General features: G+C 31.3%; 1 protein-coding gene across 1 annotated transcript in view; it reads left to right on the forward strand.

Moving 5' to 3' along the window:
• The first annotated feature begins 1,236 nt into the window (after positions 1-1,236).
• LOC124532650 (lachesin-like) overlaps positions 1,237-26,067 on the forward strand; it is a 31,999-nt gene continuing 7,168 nt past the window's right edge. The window contains exons 1-6 of the mRNA XM_047107678.1: positions 1,237-1,369; positions 1,481-1,714; positions 19,877-19,974; positions 22,930-23,137; positions 24,113-24,271; positions 25,215-25,343. Coding sequence (XP_046963634.1) covers positions 1,612-1,714; positions 19,877-19,974; positions 22,930-23,137; positions 24,113-24,271; positions 25,215-25,343 — 697 coding nt within the window. The 5' untranslated portion in view covers positions 1,237-1,369; positions 1,481-1,611. The remainder of the gene's footprint in view (positions 1,370-1,480; positions 1,715-19,876; positions 19,975-22,929; positions 23,138-24,112; positions 24,272-25,214; positions 25,344-26,067) is intronic.

Here is a 26,067-nt window from a genome sequence, read left to right on the forward strand (position 1 = left end):
CTTGGAAGTCAACAGGTATTAACTCCACGCTTTTTTATCATCTACAAAATCTTGTATCGAATAGTATGCTTTTTCTACCAATGTATTTTTAACAAACGATTTGAATTTACTAAACGGCAAAGTTAAAAATTTCTGCGGGATTTTATTATAGAAACGGATACCTTGCCCCAAGAAGGATCCATTGACTTTGCGGAGTCGGAAACTTGGCGTTATAAGTTTATCCTTACTTCTAGTGCATATACAATGATTATCACTGATTTTATCAAAGTGATCAATGTTACTGTGAATATACATGATATTGTTGTAAATATATTGCGACGCAACAGTAAGTATTCCTACTCTGTTAAAAACATCCCGAAGAGAGTCTCTAGCTCCAAGATTATAAATAAACCGAATTGCTCTCTTTTGTAAAATAAAGACAGATTCAATATCTGCAGCGTTACCCCAAAGTAATATGCCATATGACATAATACTGTGAAAATAACCAAAATATATGTATTTATATGCAAAATCTACTTCAATATACGTTGAAGTGAGTTACAATCTTTCACTCTAGTTTTCAATAGCGTAGCTGTATTGAATACAATTTCTAAAAGGATCTTAGAAGGTTTCAATGTTGCTTCGAGCGTCAGAAAATATTTGGTTCACGAGGAAGTGTCGTATCATTTACAACCGCAGTATTTAAATTGAAGGTAATAAGGCTATTGTATGGATTTTCAAAACGGCCTTTTAAATTAACTAGAATTTCATATTTTAAGCCCAATAACAATATAACATCATTATAAATTTATGTTATAATATATGTATTTCATGAATTTAAACAAACTAGTGACTATTGACACAGTAGTCAATGTAATGGGTAATTACGGGTCCAATTCTCTTTCGTAAAGAAACATAGATACATTACATAAGGTACAAAAATATCTTGGTCTAGACGTTGTGTTAGCATTTCGCGTATTAAGTTAACATGTTATCATAGTGTGGGCTGTCAGTTTGGTAGGTTGTTACTGTGACGTGTTTAGTTTACACGTAATTCTTATGCGGTAAAATTCCTATTACCTATATATTATTACTCAATAAATTCAAGATATCAAATGAATAAAACAAGCCTACGAATTTATTATAATGTACTTTTCTTAGTATATTATGTCTGTAGAAAAGGGCTAACGAAAGGGGAGGCTCCGCGCCGGTGCAACCCCTTTGCACTGTTCTTCAACATTCAGTAGTCCGCGAGATACCGTGGCGAGCGGTCGTGTGCCGATTTAACGAAATCATCGTTAAACTTTTGACGGACTTCGAAGAAACAGATTATAAAGTTTACCGCCCTCTTAATCACTGCTTCGCGTGTGTTCAATGCTATCCAATGATGGTTAACGATGTGTTTCGTTCTTAAAATGCTTTATACGAGTGTGATTTTTTAGGTTTTATTTTTAATGTTCGAATGATATTGTCATTATTTTAATCATGCTAACTTTTTCAGTTCATTAATTTGGTGTCGAACGTTGATCGCTCGTTTCGATAAATTAATGGATTTAATCGTATTTTTGTTGTAAACAATATATAATAAGTGCTAAGACTTTTAAAGGCATTACTTTTGACTGTCGTATAAAAATGACAGCGATGTATAATTTAAGTTTTTCTAGACTCACAAACATTATTCTGTCATTTGTAATATTGGATTGGTTGCTCGCAAGAAGCATACACGCTACGATACGTAAGTGTTGAAACATTTATTTAATATTAAAATCGAGGCATAACGTTAACTTATTCTTTACGTGATTTCCTTGCGTTATTTTAAACCGATAATACTTTATGCTATGTTATACTTGCTGAAAGGTCAATGTCGAAACTTATAAAAATATAACTGTGAAGTATGCATGAACATATTTTTCGGTAAGCAAGCCTCTTTGGTAAAATAATTCTCATTTTCGTGAAATATGTACGTTATGTTTGTGCCTAATTGAATCTGCGGTATTTTTATTCGTTTCTGATAAATAAAAAAAGAAAGCAAGGCAATTATGTTCGCGTATGATCAATGTATTTTTAATTAAAATGTTTTTTTTTTATATATATTCATGATAATCGAGTAAGGAGATTCCTGTTGTTTTTACATTTATTTAAAAACCAACAAAAAATATTAATGTAAACAAAACAGATAAAATATAAAAAAATATCATGTATAAAACTCACATAACTTTTATAATATCCTGAACCGTTTTATTAACTGATTGCAAAACAAACATAATAAAATTGAAAATGGCCTCATTTGTCTCTTTTTTATTTTTCCCGCCAATTCCTGCTTTATCGACGCATTAATTTTGTCGACCAACTTTTCTACTCTCGCTATTTGTGAAATACATGTTACTGTTTATAATTACACAACACACACACACACACACTAGCATATTCCACACACACACACACACACACACACACACACACACATACACACATACACTTTTAAAAATATTATATTATTTCTATAATGAAACACAATTGTAGGGTTTGAATGTGTGCGTAAATCTAGGTGCATTTTTATCAGCTCACTCTTACAATCGTTTGAGACGCCGACGCGTCTGAAGAGTGTTAAGGCTCATTATCAATAACCTCCATGCGTTCTGAGGCATTGAATGTAAACACTGGCATCTTACAAAGCTTACGATAACACTGAAAACTTATTGAAAAAGAAAACGTTTTTAGTAGCCGTTTGTATTTGAAGACAAGTTTAGTCAGTCAGTAAATCAGTAAATTATACATAGATTCAGTATTACGTCAGTAAAAACTCTGTTGTTGTCTTACGATATTTTCTATGCATTTTTATAAGCATCTTGCAATACAATGAAAAGTTCATTTTCAATTAATTAATTAAATAAATAATTAAGAAAGTTTTTGGCTAGTTAATATTTTTTTTAAAGTTAAAAAACTACGAAAATTTATTTTTATAAATTTTGGTCACTCAAACAAATAAGTTTTCACACACTTAGAACATAACACACAATTTTTATAAATTGCCTTTTGGTAATGTATTAGGTAGGCAGGCTGACAAATGGGTCATCTGATTGTAATTCGTCACCGCCCATGCCAGTACCGTTAGAAACATAAACTATCCCATACATTGCCAATGTGACACTAATATTGGGAAATAAAATTGTAATTCTATGCCCTATGTTTCTGTACATTACGTACTGTTGCTTGGTGTAAATCCACCAACATAAAGTTACCTACGTGAAAAATTATTTCATTAAAATAAAACATCCAGAATACGTCAACAACAACAATAACGATATCCTGTAAATTTCCCATAGCTTGGCTAGGGCCTCCAGTCCCTTTCGAAGAAAGGGTTTGGAACATAATCCACCAAACTGTTCCAATGCGGGTTGGTGGAAAAAAAAACGTGGCAGAATTTTTATCGACTTAGATACATGCAGGTTTTCTCACGATGTTTTCTTCGCCGCCGAGCACACATATTATAAACACAATTAAGCACATGAATATTCAGTTGTGCTTGCCTGGGTTTGTACCCGCAATCATCGGCTAAGAAGCACGCGTTCTAACCACTGGGCCGTCACAGCTCTTGGAATACGTCAAATTCATTAAATTTGACGGAAGCTTGTATTTTTTCATTGATAGTAAAAAGACGGACGTGAAACGATCCTTGAGGTAAGTAATTAACTCGGGCCGTGTGTGCTGCACTTTGAGAGACATTAACGATGGCAAAGCTAAGTTTTAATACCCCTCGTTCGTTTTATTATACTGGCTCGCTTTGAATATCAGAACACGCGTTGCTTTTTAACGTAACAGTGATTGTGTACCAATTAAGATGGATTTGTTTTGAGCGCTATTGGTTTTAACCTGATTGAGAAAAAAATCGCAATGTAGTGCTTATTACGTATGTGTAAATATTATTTAAATTGTTTTTAAACATTAATAATTATATACATATCATATCTTAATAATTTAAAATATTACAAAGGCTTATTATAATTACTTGTTTTCTTATAAAATTAATATTTATGTAGTCTTTAAGTAATACTTGTGTAAATCCAGGTGGGAACAAGAATATTATATATTTAAAACAAAACGTTGGCGAAATGGTAAATGGTCTAACTAAGGGTAAGGGTCACCGACGCCCCCACTGACAATGTGAGAAATATTACCCATCCCTAACATCGTTAATAAAGACTAGATGACACAGGGGTTTGAAAAGTGTATCTTAACCGATGATTGCAGGTTCGAACCCATCATAATTTAATTTCCTCTTGTTTATAATTCATTTCGTGCTCGACGGTGAAGGAAAAAATCACGAGGCAACCCACATTTATCTAACCTCAATGAAACATGAACATTAATCAATCAGCATTAGATCAGCGTGATGGAATGTAAGAGAGAGAAGACATGTTTGTACGTATGGGTCATGTACAGTCTATAATTTAAGTTTCTTCTGACATCATCAATGCATCGCTTACCTGGACAACTACGACGTGATGACGAGGTCTTAGCCTGTATTTGCATTACTTAATCTTTTAGATCGGAACACAACAATACTAAATTGTACTACGCGGTAGAATAAGTAATGACTGGGTGGTACCAATCTAGATATGGTAAAACCCTACTAAGTAAAAAATACATTTATTAAAGATAAAAATATTACAAGATAACGTACAACATTTTTAATTACATTTTAGGGTTAATACATTCAAGAACCCGTACTTAACTATCTTACTTATTTTTTTAGTTTGTAATTAACCATGTTTATATGAAGAGGAGCAATTTTTAATGACTTTAAGTACCTCGGTGTTCTACTTTACTTGTAAAAATGTAGCGCAATGGTTTTATTACTATATATTAATAACTAGCATATATACCCGCGATTTTACAGGTCTCTACCTACCTAATGCAAACCCGTTCATTCCCTGGGTTAATTTATCCTGAGTAAACATAGTTTATGAGTATAAGCTTGATGAACAAATTAATCAACATATAATTCAATTTCCGCTTGCATAAACAGACAGAAATTATGTATATTTTATTCGCAAGCGGATCTAAAGACATGCAAAAAGTATACATATATATCTTATATATTTGGAATGATATTATTAAATTTATTGCCATACTAATTCTTGTCTTATTGAGAAAAAAATTCAATGTGTGCGCGTTTCCGCACATACATATGTTTTTATGTTATCTACTATTTAAATTGTATGTATAATACAAATATTTATTTAAATTATTATTATATGACACGTGGGCTATTTGTTTCGCCGTCAGTCAATGAAGTATGTCTACATTCTGAGAAGGAGTAGAGTTCTAGATATGTTATAGTTGTACAATAGATGTTACCCGCGGCATTTGTTTTCAGGTTTGAGGTATATGAAGTAAGAATATATTCTCCCTAGCTCCCTTCGTACCAAATTTCATCAAATTTTTTTCATTTGTTTGACTGTAAAATTGTAACACAGTTACTTTCTTATTTATTATATTAGTATAGATAAAAACAGCAGCAAAATCATGCAAAAATCACATCAAAACAATATATAGTGCATGTGTTAATACGCTTGTATTTTATCCGTTTTTAGGGTTCCGTAGTCTACTTTCCTAGTAATACATATTTATATTTTCGTCTTCTCTTATAGTTTCGTCATGTCTGTCCGTCTGTCTGTCCTGGCTCGTTCTCCGCCGTTTCTGCACCGATTGCTACGAAAATTGGTGGAGAGAGGTATATTGATAAACCAAAAATTGGTTTTTAAAATTATTGAAAAATAATTATTTTTTACGTCCATCACATACAGCGATAAGTTAATTAAAAAAAATTGACTTACCCCATCGTGTAGGGTATTGTTAAAAATATATCTTTAAATACAACAAAAATTGCCATGAACCATGTGGATCAAACCCCCCAGTCTCGAGATATATTAAAATAAAGTCAAAATTGAAGTGCCCCCCCCCCCTTACTTTTGAAGTACTATTACAATAATTCTGAAAAAAGGGTGCTGTATACCTCCAACTAAGTGAAAGTACTTTCAATGAAAACTATAGCGGACTCTGTACCATACATAGTTATTTTTATACAACTCGACCAACTTATGATGTGCAGTTGCCCTAACTAAATGGTAATGTATGGAAATAACTACCTACTAACTGTGAAATATGAAAATAAGTAGGAATGTTACATACCTACATATAGAAGTGGGCCAGGGTAGAAATAGAGATTGCTAAATTTCCATCTTATGGCCAATCTTATGGCTACGGAACCCTTTCATGTGCGTGTCCGACGCGCTCTTGGCCGTTTTTTTATAATACACATATGAAATATGTATTAATTAGTGGCCTAACCCCGACGTCGTCTCGGCAAAATTATAATATTCAGTTGACATATTTATTTTATAATGTTTTCTATTTATTAATTTATGTAATAGTCAAAAATTTTATGTTAAACGCTCAAAGTAACTAACATATTATAGAAGAAACATGAGGAGAAAACTTTGTACTCCTTTTTACAAAAATTATGCGGAAGGATGACTGTGATATTTGGCATAGTTAAAGTTTATATGGTGGAGTGCGGAAAGCTAATCTCTGCATAGTTTAAAACAAAGTCGCTTCCCGCCGTCTGAACGCTTAGATGTTTTAAACTACGCAGCGGATTTTAAAACTGTTTTCATCAATAAAGAGTGATTTAAGGGGAAGATTCTTGTATTTAATACATGATAGCATCGTTTTGTTCTAGTGGAACTCTTATATGGGTTATCTTGGGAGCTGCTGCCTTATGACACAGGTCGGGCCTATAAATTATTGGGTTTTCCTATGGAAAACATTCATTAACAACTCAAAGTCTATGAGTAAAAAAGCAAACACTCCTTGCTGTGGAAAGCACGTAAATCCGTTGGTTCTGCGACCGAGCTCTTTCGGCTTTTATTTCGGAAATTATAGCCGGGGAATGCCGAGAATATCATCTTCCCTAGCCAGAAAAGACAATCATTTTTCTATTTTTGTTGTTTAATCAATACAAAAGTTTTGTATGGACATTGATTGCACCCGAGTGAAGTCGGGAATGGTAGGGAATATTGGTTTACAGTAACTTCATGTAAAATTAATCAAAAACCTATACACATATTTAATATGAAACATTCACACCTTATGATCATACTGGCAATAAGAACATACGTCATGTCAAAGTTAAAAATCAATGACGCATTCTTTGACATTTGGATTTTTAATCGTAATAACGACAAGGTATCGTGTTATTATTCCTATGTTTTGAATTCATGAATCTTATATTATTGTTAGCAATGAATAACGGATTCTAATTTAGATCAATGAGCGACAACTAAATACATTTTATATTAATGATTAAAATTTCACTGTTTAAATATTTATATTTTATAATTAATTAATGGAGCAAGCAATTTTTTTTTTAAATATTAATGTTTGTGAATATATATTATCGTGATAGGTCTGTAATGTTTATTCTTTTTAAAGTTATTTTTATTGCCATATCACGCATCAATAGCAGTGTTATACATAAAAAAATCCGCTGGTTTGCTTGTCATAGGCGCTTTGGTTCACTTTTTGGCGCGAAATTTAAGTGCTTCGGAGATGGAATTTACGAATCATAGAATATGTAAATATCATATAAGTTATACTCTTATTGTAAAGTCAGTAGTTATAAGCCTATTCTTTTAAAAATACATTGTCACGTCTGCTTATAGTATATTATACGTAAGTCTGGTTAATTTTTTGGTTAAGCTGCACTCAAATTGTTTATTTAACACAACAACAAAAAAAAATTATGAAATAAAAACTTTTTGTAAAGCGACTAGAGAGTTTGTTATGTTATAAGAGTTGTGCATATCTGCAATTGATATATGTATCGTATGTATGTTAATTAAATATTTGGAATTAATATTTGGATGCGTATGACTCGAATAAATAAATAAATTATCGGCTACATTTTATTACATGTTTAAAAATAGATGTCAAGAGACAATTCCATTGCGTCTAAAAGCAAGGAAGCAGCTTGTTAAGTATGTTACCGGAAAACACAATCGACGCAAATTTAGTATCGCTGAATATTTATTACAAAAATATATTGAAATGAAACTAGTGCTATTTTATGTAATATTTTAATAAATCAAATATTATATGAGGTCAATTAAATCCAGCTCTTTAACCAGCTTTAGAAAAGATAATAGAATGTTTAACAAAGATATTCTATTCAAGAATTATATTTATGATAAAAATTATAATCTTCATATTTTAAGAATTAATTATTTATTCATAAAATGATAAATAAATTTAAATGTAATAGTTATGCGGTTCTTCTAGAAACTTGATCTGTGATTTTACTTTTTGTCTTGTCTAAATTCACCAGTGTGAATAAAAAAAGAAAAAAGTTTGACTCGGTTCTTATTACTATGTATATTCGGGAATTCAAAATAAATAAATAATTGTGATGTACAGGTAAAAAAATGTCTATAAATTGGTAGGTAATATACTATAGGTATAAAAAATGCAACGGTCTAAATTGAGATCGAGTCTATCTTAAATATTTTCATTTTTACCTAAATATATAAGGTATTTTTTTTAATAACAAACAATACAAAAAGTATTCGGTATAATTAATAAAACTAATCATATTTTGTAACGTGTAAATACTAGATAATATAATCGTAAAAAAATGTATCTTCAAATTCAAAAGATCCGGTATTTAGTAGTTGTTTGTATAAATGCATATCACCGAAATCACCGAAATAGTTAGAAGTTGACAAACGATACTTTGATTTGATAACATAATGGTTATACATACATATAATAAAAATGGTGTGTCTGTTTGTAATGTAAAATAAAAAGGAATATTTTATCTTTTTTACTCAACTCATACGTATGTATACACTGTACATACACCAAAATAACACTTCTTACAATTTTGTATGTCTATTTATTCTGGGTAATCTCTCAAACGGCTGGACTGACTTTGATGGTACTTTCCCTGGCATATAACTGATATAACAAGGAGTAACAGGCTACAATAACATTTTTTTCTGTTAAATTCAAACGCGTACAGTGTCGCGGGCACATCTAGTTACAAATATAGACCAATGAAACTTAAGAGAGAACGCTGTCAAAGTTTAAATTATTATTAGTTCGGATGAAGAACAATGAGCTCAGTCTAGATAGGTAATTCATCTTCATTAAATAAACATTGCATTCGGTTGCGCTGCACATGATAAGAGGGAAGCTGGAGGCTTTAATGTGCATTATTTTTCGTAAATTAAATCAAATTGAAAGCTACAGATCGTGAATGATAAATATTACAATATATGTGATTATAGCTGGCAATATTACATTGACTTAAAATCCTAGATCGGGTTTGTAAAGAATATTGGACTATCCATTGTGCTGTGATATTCTGGAAGTAGCGGCGTTTCCTTACCAGCTCATGACTCACTTTTTAACTCGCTCCGGTCGTATCGGTTTCTCGTCTGGGTGACGTGGGTGAGTTAGGGAAAATAAAATAGAGTTGTAATTACGCACACATTTAAACACTTAGGGATTTATAGGGATAACATTATTTTATCACAAAACAATCACTTATACACAGAATCAACTCTTAAGGGAACCGTCATAAAATAAGTCATACCTATATATCTTTATGCCTTTATGATTTCAAAAATCAATCACTATTAAAATTTAATTTAAATCTTGTAAAACGAGCGAGTAACGACTAACGACTAGTTCGACTAAAAAATCCTAAAAACTCGTATACATAAATTCGTACCCACAACGCGCCGCTAGTGGGTATTGCATCGCCACTGTCGAATATTTCCACACGATGATAATATATTTTTTAACGAAATTTATTACGGCCAAACTCTATCAGTGGCAATATTTGTAAAACAAAATACAAAAAGAATAAGTAACGTATTTTTAACAGTAATATGAATGTCGAAAAAAATGTAGTGTAACACTTCGTTTGGAATTAATAAACTTTCAGTAACTTTGAAGACAGTATAGTGTTGATATGCAAAACGAAACAGATAAAAAATTTGCCTTGCAAACAAAAATCAGAAAAACTGAGCCTACCTCAGTATTTCTCTTTCATTTTGTGGTAAAATACGCTTCTCCTCCTTCTACGATACAGGAGATCAGCAGTTGGGCATAAAGGTCTTTTCTTAAAGGTGGGTATACCGCTTCGTTACGTAACGCGTTACGACGACAATCTATTTGGCTGCCCTTTCTCTCACGCATATGTCAGTGGTAGGGAGGCTACTTCTCTCTCACTCTAACCCACAGCGCTAACCATATTTTGGATAGACGCTTCTTTAAGTTAATACTTCTGCCGGTCGTCCGTCAGTGTCTATAACACTTTTTTTTATTTATGAAAATTATGAAAAAGAAATAAGTTCCTATTCTACCATTTCGTATGAGACTTAAAGAAAATATAAATAACCATACATTTTAGAAATGTCTCATGAATATTACTAATTATAAAAATATTAATAGCGCTATTCATGTATTTTATTTTATTTGTTCACTATTAATTCAGATAATTGTGTTCTAAGAAAGAAGTAGTATTGCCTTATTTAAGGCATAATTATTTTTCGGAAAATATTTGATTGAAATCAGATCGATTTAATAGCTTTAAGTACACGGACTTATGAACTTTAGTCACGAATATATGAACTTGACGCATTTCCTGTAATGAAAGCGTTAATAAAATATCCGCATTAGTATTTCACCTGTTTAAACTGCTTAATAGCAATTTGCATTTGTAACTAACTCTTTAAAGTAAGCAAGATTCTACCTTATTTAATATCAGATGCTTGTTTAATTATGTGATTAATAACTAACGATAAAGCGAAGGAAAATCAGTATTTATTATTATTATTTTGAATTAATATTGAAATATATATATATATATATATATATATATATATATATATATGTGTGCGTGTGTGTGTGTGTGTGTGTGTGTGACAGAAAACACCAATATTACAAAAAATTGTGGGTTTCGGGAATCATGCAGGTCAGAACTTCGGTTCCGAACATCTTACCGAGGAAGACCAGTGCTATGACTTCTTGGCTATGTTTTTTTGTTAATACAGGTTAAATATTTTTTGCAAAATTATTTATATTTAAAGTACAACTCGAAACTTTTTTTCTGAAAGGTGCGTAACTGCAATGACTAGGCGAGAATTAGAGTTACCGGGTGATATATATTTTATTGGTCTCAAGTGTATTTTAAAGTATCGATTTCCGAAGACTTTCTTTTTCTGTATTGACTTTATGCTAAAATGCACTCTGCAGTATTCATGGCTGGTGGCGAGTTGCTCATATTAAAAAAAAGTGCATGTGAATGTAAGAGATCTATTTTAATACAGTTCTAGTATTTAATATTTAGTTTTAAACATAGTTATGTAGTACGAGTATATCAAGTTCTATAATACGAATATATGAAAACATTTAATTGCATCAAATGTACTAATATAATATTGTTTATATTATATTTTAAGAATTTTAAATTTGGAACAATAACATCATTAATATTAAGAAATGTTATCCAAAGTACGAAAGTAAATGTTTAAAAGGAAAGTAGAAAAATCTTGGTCTAGTTTTGACGTCATGGATTATAATCTTACGCAGGGTCAACGATTGTTAATAGGGTTTTCTTTCAAAAATTGTCAAAACCTTTGATTTCGGCATATATCCGTAAGCAAATAAAACCGTTGCTTTCAAATGAGAACTGACTCTTTGTTTATATAAGATTCCCATTTATCAGAGTTATATGAATAACTAGTTGACGCCCGTGGCTTCGCTTTACGGTGTTGGTTGTCATGTGTCAGGCAAAAAAGTAGCCTATGAACTTTCTTAAGAGTTCAAGTTTGCTTGATACCAAATTTCATGAAATTCGGTTCAGCAGTTTGGTCGTGAAAGAGCGTCAGACAGACAGAGCTACTTTCACATTTATAATATTAATATAGATGGTAGTACTCCTGACTTTACGTATGTAAATATATCTGAATATATATAATTATTAATTCAAATATGTCAATATCAAAACACTTAAACAATATCATTGTACATGAACATCAATAACCAATAACGTTATTACCAATCATACGTAGACAGAATGAGTTTCATACACAGGTGGTACTACAAATAGTTTCCAAGTTCGTTGGCAACGACGGTTTATATTGTAAAAGCGGGTTTCATGAAACTTCCGGAGCTGTCACTGACAAATTGCGAGCGCTCCCCGGACCAGGCGCTAATTGACTGCGCGTCAAATTTAGCCACGATAATCCAAATAGAGTGAGTGATTTTAATACAACGTTTCTAATCGTCGCTGTCAGTGCAGCTATTAGTCCGGGCTAATGTGTTAGAAAAAACATTAAGATAGTTTATGTAACAGTCAATTATCGCTTACTGAGCCCTTAAGAGCCCTTGGAGCCGTGAATTTGTAATTAACTAAAATTAGGATAGACCATGTATCCCATTTATGTTTTGTATATTTATTCATAGACATGTCAGAAATAAAACTTTAAATATTTATTAAATTTTGAAACATCAAAAAGTAAGTAGATTAAATATACTAAGTGTAATTTTAAGTATTTTTTATTAGAGTTCCGATTTTTGAATATAGAACAAACAATAAAAGATTTGTATTTTCTTAGCCAACCTTATTATAGGCTTCTATTTCATGTCCATTTGAAAGCCATATTGTATTAAGTTTTGCAATATAAAAACAACGGAATCTGTAAAATGCCAAACTTTCGAAGGACGAAACTTATAAATGTAACATTTCGATCAAACGAACGGAAACAATTTTACAGTCTGCTAAAAATATATTTTACTAAAATTTTATAATTGCCTGTTTCACATACAAGTTATACTATACATATAACTTATTTAACTTATAATATTGAGCGTTATGTTCCTTATAACCGTAATTACACTGGCTCACTCGTCTATCAATCCGGAAACTAACAAAAGTAAATATACAGTAGTATCTACATATACATAGTTCTTTAAAGTTTTGTTCAGTATTTATTTGTTAAAAATGAAGGTTTGGTCACAATAAATACCTACCAAAGTTAAGAAAAAATGGCTGGTTTCTGAAATAGTTTCAATGCAAAATTCCATCGAAAACTAGGCTAGCATATTAAATACATAGTGTTAATCTGTTGATAACTGACTAACATTCTATTAATAATAATTGTTTAGTAAATCTAATTACTAAGCCATTGTTAAATCATAGAACCAGAAAAGACGTTAATGGTCCATATCACTAAGCTACTTATAGAGGATTCTCTGGAAATGAATTTTTATTTTAAGTGAATTACTTGTTCTGCCTTAGCTATCTTGTCAAAGGTTAAGGCCAAGGCTAACTGTATTGACAACACCGCTAATGCCTTTTGCTTTAAAACATGAATATTTTAAAGTATTCGTGATCGTGCTGCGTTTTTATTTTTTTGCTCAAAAAGTAAGTTCAAAATAAGTTCTTAAAAAAGCAGTACTGCTTTCTTTAATTTGAAGCTGTAAGAATCATAGTACAACTACATGGTCATCTTGGTTCTTCTAAATCCTTTATAATAGATATACTCAAATATCGAACTGTTTTGTTAATCTAGACCAGTAGTTCCAAAACTTATTTCTCCCGTGGACAACTTTCAAAATTATCTTGGATTCGGTGGACCCCTTCTGCTTCATTTCTACCACATTCTTAAAGTCGCCAAAAAATAAAAATTGTACTGCTTCTGAGTTTTGTTATTATATTCCGATAGGTAAACTAAAAACGTAAATTAGTAGTACATTTTCTTACACTTTACTTATTAAAAGAATAGAATTACAAGAAAAAATTAATAAGGTAATATAACTATGCTTACATTTTTGCTCTTTACTATCAAAAGCAGATAAATTTTCGTGGACCCATTAACATCTTTTGGACCTCCATTTTTTTTATTCACGTCTACGTAGACCCCCATCATGTCTCCCGTGGACCCCTGGGGATCCACCTGGACCACTTTGAGAATCACTGCTCTAGACGCTGCACTCTGCATAAGGCTGCTGATCATGAGGTCATTTCAAACCCCAGGTCAAACCGCAAAAAAGTTATGGAGTTTTAGTTATAATAACGTTACTGGAAAATGTAATTTTTTTTATGTTATAGGTGGTTATCAACTAAGTAAAGACATCGACATCCACAACATCTACTTTCCTGTTCTTTTGGAAAGCACGTAAAGTCGTTAGAACTGACCTCTTGGCATTCAAACAGAGTCTACTATCCTATCCGATTACGAGGAATAGAGATTACTCTTGTGTTTGTACCGATTGTGCATTATACCCTGCGTTAGTTGGCTGGTCTCACCTGAGATAGATGGCTGTTGTTGAGGCCTAAATCGGACAGTACGACAACATCACCAGATATATATTTTAACTCAAGGTTGTTAACTTTAAGTATTACGTCTAGAGTACAAAATACTCATGGTGCAAAGAAATACAGTAACAAAGAATTGCTACTCAGAGTGGTCAAAGATTGATTATTTATGAGTCGATTTTGGTATCGCATTTAAGTGATTATCTTGAGGTCACCTTATACTGGTTATGACCTGGATTTGTTGGTACAGTCTCGTGTCGCGTGCCAACTAACTAATTTAATCAAAACATGGTTTATTAAACCGTATTCGGCAATAACGCTTCGTCTCGACTGTTTCTGTTTCTTTCTTAAGTGGACTAAATAATTGAATTACCTCAGGCAACGAACGGATGCATTGAATAATGAAAAATCCATTCCTATGTGGACAAGCTAGTTGGGTTCCGTACTTTAAAATATACGGTCTAATCCAAATCGAAAACCTGAATTAAATCAGGCTAAAGTCTATATTGAGTCGTGAAGCTGAGAGGTTAAACGACGTGCATACAAAACAATCATGCTGACTTTTCCTGACCACCGAATTTTTATGTTTGGTTTGTGTTTATAATTTATCTCGTGTTTACATCGTAAGGGAAACACCAAGATTCAATTGTGTAACGTGTATCCAACACGGAGCGGAGTTATGGAGAAACCTTCAAACCTATTTCTCAAAAACAATAGGCATTGAGACATTTACAGGGTGTTATTTGGATAATGAAATGTAGATTTTTTCTAAATTTCTTATTCTTTAAAAATCTTAATTATTATAAATGAAATAAAGCGATAATGTGATTTTCGTTGATATTCATGAATGAAAAATATAAATTCAATTGTACATAATAATGAATCACTGTTATTATCCAATGATTGGATAAAGAAAATCGTGTCGAAATTTGCAACTTTTAAACAAAATCTGAAATTTTTTTTTTACGTAGTTGATTAAGATTGTTGAGTTAAGTTACTAACTTATTTCACTACTAAGGCATTGTGTTGATACACTTATTATTCATTCTAGTTTAAAGATCATGAAAGAGTTTTGTGTAGGCTCGAAAAGGTCATTCTACCCACTCATTGGATATTCTATCGCCCACAGTAATATTATTTGACGGATTGAGTGATGAGTGAGCCAGCGTATACACAAGGGACATAATGCTTTAGATCTTTTTTTTGATGGCATATTGGTAGTCCAAGTAACGAAAGCCAATTTCTTATCATTAATACAATCACGTGTACAATAATTTGCATCGTCGATATAAATGACTACTTGATCTTGCGGCCCTCCATTGACTCCTTTAAGGGGTGAATTAAACAAAGTATCCTGTATCCTTTGCCGGGAAAGTAACTCCATAGCAAATTTAATCTAAATCGTCTCAGCAGCTTAAGCGTGAAGTGATAACAGACAGAGTTACTTTCTCATCTATAATGTATGTGTGGATTGCAAAATGTCTTCGATGAAATATAATTTCCAATGTACTTTGTAACATTCAGGAAAGATGGATTGACTTGTCGGAGTTGGTTACCCATATGGTGTATATTAAAAATTGTAATACAATATATTACAATTTATTTATAATTGAAAAACATTAAATACGTTACGTTAATATGTTGTGCTGGTATAAAGCTAATGTTCTCTAATTTCAAATAAAAAAAAAATATCAGATTACTGGCGTGGTATTTGTTATTCTGAACAATAATATATAATTGCCTTGGCTACCTCAGCTAGCTCATTAAAATGTGTATCTTGTTTCCAAATTGTTGGCTTCATTGCCGGCCGAATTAATTTTGTACATTAACTCTTAGTTTGTGTAACCCTGTACCCGTTTGCTCTGATTTGTTTTTGCTACATTGTTTATTATCCTTAACTTTGTAAACAGTACGTTGAAGTGAATGATTAGACGGTACCGCTTTTCATCCCACGTTTTAGATTTTAATTTATAAATTACTGACATTGAACCATTCAATTTTTATTTTTTTTAATTAGGTAGAAATATTTTTTAAAGATCATGTTATGTTTAAGACTTGATATGCTTGTACCTTAAATATAAAATAAGAGATTTGACAAACTATAAAAACGTGTGTCATGCGGCCTATGATGGTTAATATATTATAGTTTATATAGAAATTCATTAATTTCTAAGCCGTGAGCACTCGAAATCTATCAAAATGTTCTTTACTCTTAATAAATTGTTTTAAATTGATAGAATTGACGTCCAAATGCGTAAACGCGATAAATGGGTGTCACATTCACCCTAAAGGTGTAAGACATACACGCAATAAATTTGACATGTCTATTTCTTATGTTGAATAAGTATCCATTAAAAACATCCTATGGGATCGAATAAGAGGATACATGTATATTTTATTTTTCTATAGAACTATAATTTATTAAATAAACAGTAAAAGATCTTAGTTCCTTCGTTCTTTCACATAAAAATAGCTATATCATAAATGAGCACCAATAGTGCAGAGGTATAAGGGCCGTAAGGATTTTGACCCCTGGGGCTATTTTCAATCCCACTTCTAGCACATGCTTAAGTTTAATTGTAGGTTCAAATAGGAATATTAGCAATTCCCTTTAATGGAGCATAGCTATTAATCTTTAAGAATTTTTTTATATAAATGTTCGTATATATATATAGGTATATTTATGGGGAAGGTTTTTCTACTATTTTTTTTTAACTCACGACTGGCGATGCATAATCACATAAGCTTTTATAATGTTCAAGCGATTGCTATGACAACGGAGAGGAAAAAAGAATAACGGATTTTACTAGTAGTGAAAAAAATTATTACGAAGAAGGTTAAATATTTTTTGTAACTTTCAGAAAGTCGCTAATAAAAACACAACATGTAATAATAGTTGCGTATTTTCCCTTTTGTAGTCAAAATGAATAATTTCTATTATATCACAAAAATAAGTTTGTGATATAATAGAAAATAAAAAATATTATCATTGTTTTAAAAATCACAGTCAAACATTTATAAGAAGATTTTTTTTTACATTTAGTAACTTACACTTTTTCAACACTTTTGACTCAAAGTTTGCTCCTAAGTAACTTAGAGACGCGATATACTTCTTTCGCTCAGACTAAATTAAAACAAAAAAAGTATTAATAAATACATTTTTAAACATGTTGTATGACGTTTTTATTTCTGCTACTGTATTGTGTATGGCTGTCCGAATTAATATCCATTCACAATTTTATTACAATAAAAAAATAATAAAAAGACTGTTATGTATCATAATAATTATAACAAAAAAGCAACCGCTCAATGATCACGGATGAATTGAATATTGACGGACGGACTGATTAAACACCTGTCACAAGTACAGACAACTTTAATTCACGCCAAAATTACGATATCTACAAGAGCAGTGACGATTACACGTGCGAGCTGCGATTGTACACGAATCCGTTAATTATATATTGATACCTGCGCCTTTTGTATTTATTGGCATTATAAATGTTGTTATGCATACTATGAAATTACAAATTATACCTTCATTTGTTTTGAGACGATAATAAAGTTCACTTGTTTATACATAATAGGTCATTAAAAGAAAAGTATTGCTTGATAATATTTGTATAGATTAATGCTCATAATAATTCAATATTATTTAAATACAAATAAAAGTATTTGAATGCATATTGTAGATATTTGTAGATACAAATATTCTTTCGTTAATCTATTCATAGTTGACTAAACTGAGTGACGGTAATCCAGGTCTTCTTTTGACTTTTAGTTTCGTGTAAATTTGACAAAGACAAACTACTTTTAAGGTAATCTCTTGTTAGCGGCAGCTTATGAAGAGACCTATGTTTACTTATTTATTTTGTTAATTTTCTGATATTCAGTATTATTCGGAGTTATTTGAATATAATTAAATACAAAAATCTCAGAACTTCCTTAGGTAATATTATAAATGCGATCTCAATCGAACACCATCAAATTTAACATACAAGTTGTCAGAAGTATAAAAGGAAGTTGGGATTTTACCCCTGTCATTAAAATTATTCCAATGTAATGTTATTTAAATAGTATAATATTTTTTTACTTATCATGGCTGACTGTTCGATAACACGGTTTAGAGATGCTATGGATTACCTTTGAATTTTTTTACTGATCTTTATAGGTGTACTATCTATGTATGTCTTAAAAATGAAGTGTTTTTTTGATAAAATAATTTATACTAATATTATAAATGTGAAAGTAACTGTCTGTCTGTCGCTCCTTCACAAACAAACCAATGAACCGAATTTGGTCTGAAACAAACTTAATTTCCACTGAAGGTCATAGACTACTTTTAGCTGAAAAGCAACCCTCTAAAACGCAAGCGACGCCGCGAGCGTCAACTAGTATAATATAAATCAAAGGTTTCTTTCATATCTCGTTACTCGATTACTCGTTCTAAAGAAAGCGATGGATTTCAATTTTAATTTTTATATAGTGTCTACGATTATTATATATATATTAAAAATCAATACTTACAGAGTAGTGGGGCTTTAACGTTGCTCATATCAACGTTGATTACATATAAAATCGAAGGTCTTAAAGATAAACTCGCGACTCATATTTCTACCGTTTGTAGAATAAATAGCAAGCAACAAATAAACACTTGATTGTAGTACTTTTGTCCCCTTGGCCCACCTTCCACCCGGTCATCATAATTATGTTCCACTGCCAAATATCAATATTTAGTATTGTTTTGTTCCTTACCCGTCTATTTGAAGCCAGTGTAACTACAGGCAAAAGGGGTATAAGATATTAGTTCCCAATGTCGGTGGATCATTGGTAATAATATGATTAAATTTTTCTGATGATAATAACCGTATATATCGCTTAACTAAGGTAAATTATTTAAATAATGTACATATGGAAGCGTATTTATTTCTAATAAGTCCGAACAGTAATAAGCGTAATAATAAATACATATGTTTTAATGCTTTAATAATATATAAATAAATATAATAGGTATGTATATAACTTCAACTTGAATACATAGGCGTCTTGAAATTTCGAAGAGCGCTTTGTACTGAAGGTATTTTATTTTACGATGGTTGCTCCGATCTTAACACTTTTCAACGGAACCCAATCGACCGGTTTTAAGTGACATACTTTAAGCACACCAAAACAAATGAATATTACCTATACACTTTTATTAAATGAGACAAACCTACATTTTGTAACTATGCTTATAGTTTTACATTTCTAGAATGATTTATTATTAAATTTTGAGGTTATAATTATCTTTAATTATTATTCACATAAGTAAATACATTAATTTTTTTTAATAAGCTGCTTGCTTGTTGGTTCTTTAATATGATCCTTATTTAAACCGGCATTAGCTTGACTCATTTAATTAATATCTACAACATTTACGCCTATTCGAATAAATATATTTTTCCTTTTTTATGATTTTATTTTTTACGAATAAAAAAGAGATTTATATTTGTCGTATTGTTTCAGATGAGCCAGGGTTCAGCGGACCCATAGAGAACGTGACGGCGCCTCTGGGCAGGGAGGCGATACTAGCGTGCACCGTACACAACCTCTCCACATACAAGGTGCCTATTATTCGCTATATTGAGGCCCCTCGATACTGTATGGGTGGTATTTAGCCGAAATTCACAGGAAACCATTGAAATAAATTTATTGTTGCACCGTTATGAAACAATTGCAGGGCTTAAGCACGACGTTACTCGTATTTTCCTTTGAAAAGATTTATTTTACATTACGTTAATTATGTCCTAGAATATTTTATTTGTTAAAAATGCCGATAAGCTTTTTTCGAAATTAATTTTAATGAATACGTAATAATTAATTTATAACGCATATATTTCCTAAAATGTTAAATGAAACAAGATTTATGTTAAATATGTTAATTATAAATTGAAATGATTCATGTGACTTTTGTAAAACGAAATACGTTATGCAGTTAATATTTCATTAATATTAATGATAAAGTAGCTATAGAATGTCCATTAAGCCATACTACGTACTAAGGCAACGAAGTTACTATTTAGTTCAATAAAAGTTTCCTAAGTACATACGTGTTCTTCGCATCACAACTTGCATCTCAAATTCACTAGCAAGGCATTAACATTACGTTCAACAGTAGAGTGAATACAGATTATGTTCAAACAAGGCTTAAAACTAAACGACGTCACTGAACTAAGTTAAAAGTTAGCAGCTGTTGGTACTTTGTTGCGAAGATTTTATTGATATGTTAGTAAAGCACACTTACTCATACAACAACTTAGTCGTATAATTTATAGTACATTTTATGTTTCAGAAACAATATCTGACATATAAACAAACTACGAATGTGAATATAATTTGTATAGATTATCTCTGTTGTATTGTTTGGATAGTTGACTTGTACTATTTAATTTTCTTTGTATCATATTTTAATATAAGAGTTTGTATTCTCTATTTGAATATTATGTCAAAAGAGAACTATGCCATTTATTTGTCATCCATATATCTTGAGAAATGACTTCCAGTCTATCGAAGGATTAATATATGTGGACGGAAAATATTACAAAGCAGATACGGAACACATATAGTCACATAGAAATCAAATGTAAAAACAGCAATAATAAAATGCTGCTAGCATTCTTGCCACCATTCCACGCGGTCATGATTTATACAGTAACTAGTTTTAGTTCTTATTTGTATATATTTAAGCAATTAATGTTATTTTCTATATCATATTTTTTCTTCATATGAATGTGTGTGTACATATTTAATACACATATATGTACATAAATAAACTTCTACTGATTTGAAAGAAATTATACCGTGACGGTGTTCATAGCTCCTTATAATCTTTATATTGAAATAAAATTTAGGACTACATTAAAATATACATTTATTTTTTGTCACGATATTTCAAAACACATGCGTTGGAACTTTTGTTCATCACAAGCTCAAGAAACATACTTGCACTTTGACAAGATTCTATTAATTCATATAGTTGATCGAATGTATTTTAAACATTAAAATTTGGTATATTTTTCTTCCGTATTTTGGAAACCCTACTGGGTGTAGTCTGTGCTCTGTAACTAATTCTACGTAGGCGGGCTTTTTACCTGAACCGTGTTCCAATTTCCAAGTAAGCAAAAACGTACAGATTTTTAACGCTTTCGAAAATAGTACAAGATTGCTTTCTTTTGTAAAGAGAATACTAAATTGAATTTGAGTTCGCTTAATATATATTTACTAAATAATAGCCATAGTACTAGCTCGTCGTGAAACACAAAGAAAAAAAATCCTTTTTTATATTTAGGAAAGCGCGCTCATTATTTCGAACATTTTAATTCTACTGCTAATTGGGGACTTACAGAATTTCTTTCAAGATGTTCAAGGCGTTTTTTTTCTCACTACTAAGTAATGAAAGATATATTTTAGCTTTATGCAAATATCGGATTTTAATATCATTCATGGTGCATATGCAATTTATGATAATATTTTATATAGCCATTTATCAAGGAACGGAGGGCGTACTACGGATATCCGCATACCTCCAGTTGTGTTTATTTTCCTACTCTTATGATATAAGTATTATATTTTTGTTTTATTTTGAAAAAATATTTTCTATTTTATCAAATGTTATCAAAATCTAGAAAAGCTATTGTAAACTTTAAAAGTTTTCAATATTTCCCCGATTTTGGTATCGATTGTTATATAGAACAATGTTTTTTAATAATCTTTAGTTGAAACTAATTTTGCAAAAAAAAAAACCTAACCTATATAATTTATTGGAAAAGTCAAAAGGAAAACTAGTTTCTTTAAAAATATATATTATTCAATCTTCAAGATATTTAATGGTTGGGCTTTTTGGATGACCGTGTTAGTATTAATTAGTATTGTTATGTTACGGTACGCGGGTCCATTTCTACATTCACAATGACATTAGAGCTACGAGTGAGCAGAGTGTTGGCGCATTGGAATGTTTAAAATTTCTTACGGGACCAATGTCTATGGGCAGTATTAACTTTCTATCAGGTGGTCCATTTTCCACCCATAGACCTGTTTCATAAAAAACATAGTTTTCGTTCATGGATCAATAATGATGATTCCTAATAGTTTGATATTTCAATGTAATTGTAAATCAAAATATACTTTATTCAACAAGCCTTACAAGAACTTACAAGCACTTTCGAATCGTCATTTAACAAACTATATTAAGTGTAACTATCATGTTTGGAATGTAGATTCCATCGATAACTAGAAGGAAGCTAAATCGCTGTGTTACCGATAAGGTCGCCTCTTGTACATCTTTCCTAACCGTGTCTATGTGATTTATTTACTGGTGTACAATAAAGAGTATTTTGATTTGATTTGAACTCAGTAGTTACTCTTTTTCAACATTTGAAAATAAAAAGTCGTGTTAGTTATTTACAATTATATATGTATGTAATACATCCTGCCTGCAAGGGAACAAGTATTACGAATTCTAAATAAATAATAAATATGCTTCAGTAATGTCAGTTGTGATATTATATATTTTTCACCAGGTTGCATGGTTAAGAGTTGATACTCAGACAATACTAACCATTCACACGCACGTGATATCCCGAAGCAGACGAGTCGGTGTCACTCACAGTGACCAGAGAACTTGGTTCCTACACATCCGAGAACTGCGAGAGACAGATAGGGGATGGTACATGTGCCAGATAAACACAGATCCGATGAAAAGTCAGATCGGATACTTAGATATCGTTGGTAAGTTTTTCAGTGTCATGTAGTTTAATTTATTTTTTGTGTTATGACTTTATCTATTACTCCTTTAAAGGTGTTGGTTTTCATGTATTAGGCAAAAAAGTAGCCGTTGTAAAATGTCCTTTATTGGAATTCAAGTTTGCTTCATATAAAATATCATCAAATTCGATTCAGCGGTTTAGTCATGATAAAGCGTCAGACAGACAGGCAGACAGAGTTACTTTTATATTTGAATCGATTTTTTACTATTTCTTAAGAATTATTATTAAGTAAATAATGTCTAGTGAATTACAAACTAGCATTCGACCCATTGGTTTTTCAAATTGCTTACAACACACTCGTTTGAATCGATCGTCTCAGACAAGAAAGTTCAAATTATTTTACCACCCATGCGCTCACTTTTATTTCCATTATTAAAACTCCTTTTCAAATCTGAGGTATCGTTTCAAGCTAACAAAACATTGACGTGAAATATGCAAATATAATTCGTCTTTATCGAGTAGAGATTTTAGTTCAATTTCATTTTATCTTCCTAATGAACCTAAAGACCGCCAGAATGTTATGTTCCTTGTGTTGTTGAATGGTTTAAAGGCTCACTTACCTTCCTGACCTAAAAATTTAAGAATTGTTATTGATATATAAGTGGGTAACCTATAAAGAGGCCATGCACAAATCCTTTCTATACTTAGTAGACACAGTTAACTCCGTAGCGGAGTCTGTTCATTTCAAAATATACTTGTATTATACCTCAGTACTTAATCGCAGTAAAAGAGTATACAAGGAAACCAACCTACATGTACCACTTTATAATGCTGCAAAAAATGCACTAACAGCCGTTATCCATTTTCCTGCGAAATACTTTAACTACCTGGATAGCTAAAACCATATTTTTCTATTACATTTATTTAATTATAAGATGTAAATAAATAAAAATCTGACTCAACCTTGTATTACAAATATATATGTTTATAAAATCAGTGCCGCCCGATATATTGGACCGAGGTACGAGCGCTGATCAAACTGTGCGGGAAGGGGCCTCGATCAGTTTGACGTGTGCGGCCACTGGCTCGCCACATCCTCAGATCACGTGGCGGAGGGAACACTCTAAGCCCATTACTGTTTCAGACGGGGTACAAGGTAAGATCGTTGAAGCCTTTCAAAGTAACCGACAATAATATCTTTGTAAGGATATCCTTGTAAGGTAAGGTAAGGGTTTTGTACTCGGTTGATTTCTTATTAGTAGATATTAAACAAATTGAAGTGTTCGATACGATCTACGATGTATAAATTACTGTTATGTGTGCCCTGAAAATTGTATTTAGTAATAACAATTCGTTACATTTCTTAAATAGTTATAAGTAAATGAAATGTAAATAATATTAAAACTTTTGAAACAATCAATTGCTTTGGGATAAATACACGGAATTAAATAATTACTAATTTATTGTAATTTTTGACTCGTTTTGACGATTACCAAAAATATGCAAACTGATAGTACATAGAATAATACAATTAATGGTTATTACTCTCCCGTTGAGGTGAACATTTGAAGTATATTCCTCATACACATACATTACACATGGTTGGTGTAAACACGTGTAGTAAAAATTCATTGAAGTTTTAGCTTTATGCAAATAACACATGCAGGTTTTACGAAGTTTTCGCTCATTGAAGAGCCCGAGATGAACATTTCCTTAACAAATCTATAATAAATAAGATTACATTGATTACATAAGACAATTATATAATGTCTAATAAAATGTGCTGAAAGTAAAAACGAAGGCTCCGTCTATCTTTCGAAACATTTTTATTAATTAATTAATGCATATAAAATATAAACTTAGACTTTTCCTTTTGTGTTTAATAGAAAATGAAATTTAAATAATGTGACTAAAACTTCATTAATTACGACCTATTTTTTCAGTTAAATATATTAATCACATTAACTCCAACTTTTATTAGCAATTATTGATTTCATCTCAGTTCTCCGAAGACTCCATTCGATAAATTAAATTAAATTCAAATTTAGAATGACAGTAATATCATTCAAGACAGACCTGACATATCGGTTTAATTTCAGTGTCGTCGCTTGAAGGCCCAGTTTTAAATATAAGTCGAGTAAATCGACAGCACGCTGGGGCATATTTGTGCATTGCTTCAAATGGAGTCCCGCCGACGGTGAGCAAGAGGATAATGCTCACAGTTGAATGTAAGTATAAATATAAATATGTAGACGTATCTATAAGTATCTATATCTATGGTTATAACTCTCTTCAGTCTATTTTATTTTGACCACGGTGGAAATATTATTGTGTATAAGTTGGTAGTACTTCGGGATGGCATTCCGATACCACCGAAGAGGATTCTTCACCCACTTTTCTCGGCTCTAGATTTTAATGTTTAGCAACTTTTGAGTATCAAGATTCAATTGATAGTTACACCATAAAACAATTAATGTATATTAATATGCAATTGTTAGGATTTGAAACCGCTCTAGGCTTGTCGTAGGATCCCAGAACCTGGAGCCGCATATTTATACCGGATATTAGAATAATCAGCATTATAACTTATTGTAATTAAGAATTTATTAATAGATAATGAATGAAGATAATGATATGATTCTTTATTTAACGTATGTTTTCATCTCTTAATGATAATTAAATGTACAATCAGGGTAAGAAACCATCAGTTTTCGAATTAAGTCCTAAACTCTTAGTACCTTTTTAATCTAAGCATCAAATTACCTTGACGCAATATGTCATTTTCGATCCGTAAACCAGAATTTAGCTCACACTGAGCACACGAAAATAGATCTTAAGGTGACGAACCTTTTCTTACCCCAACTGTACATATATGATAGACATCTATTTTATTGTGCTTTAGGTATAAATCAACTGGAATAAAGCGTTAGTAATTTAATTTTTTTCGCTTAT

The sequence above is a fragment of the Vanessa cardui genome, chromosome 9 (assembly GCF_905220365.1).
Source record: "Vanessa cardui chromosome 9, ilVanCard2.1, whole genome shotgun sequence".
In the NCBI taxonomy this organism is placed as follows: Eukaryota; Metazoa; Arthropoda; class Insecta; order Lepidoptera; family Nymphalidae; genus Vanessa; species Vanessa cardui.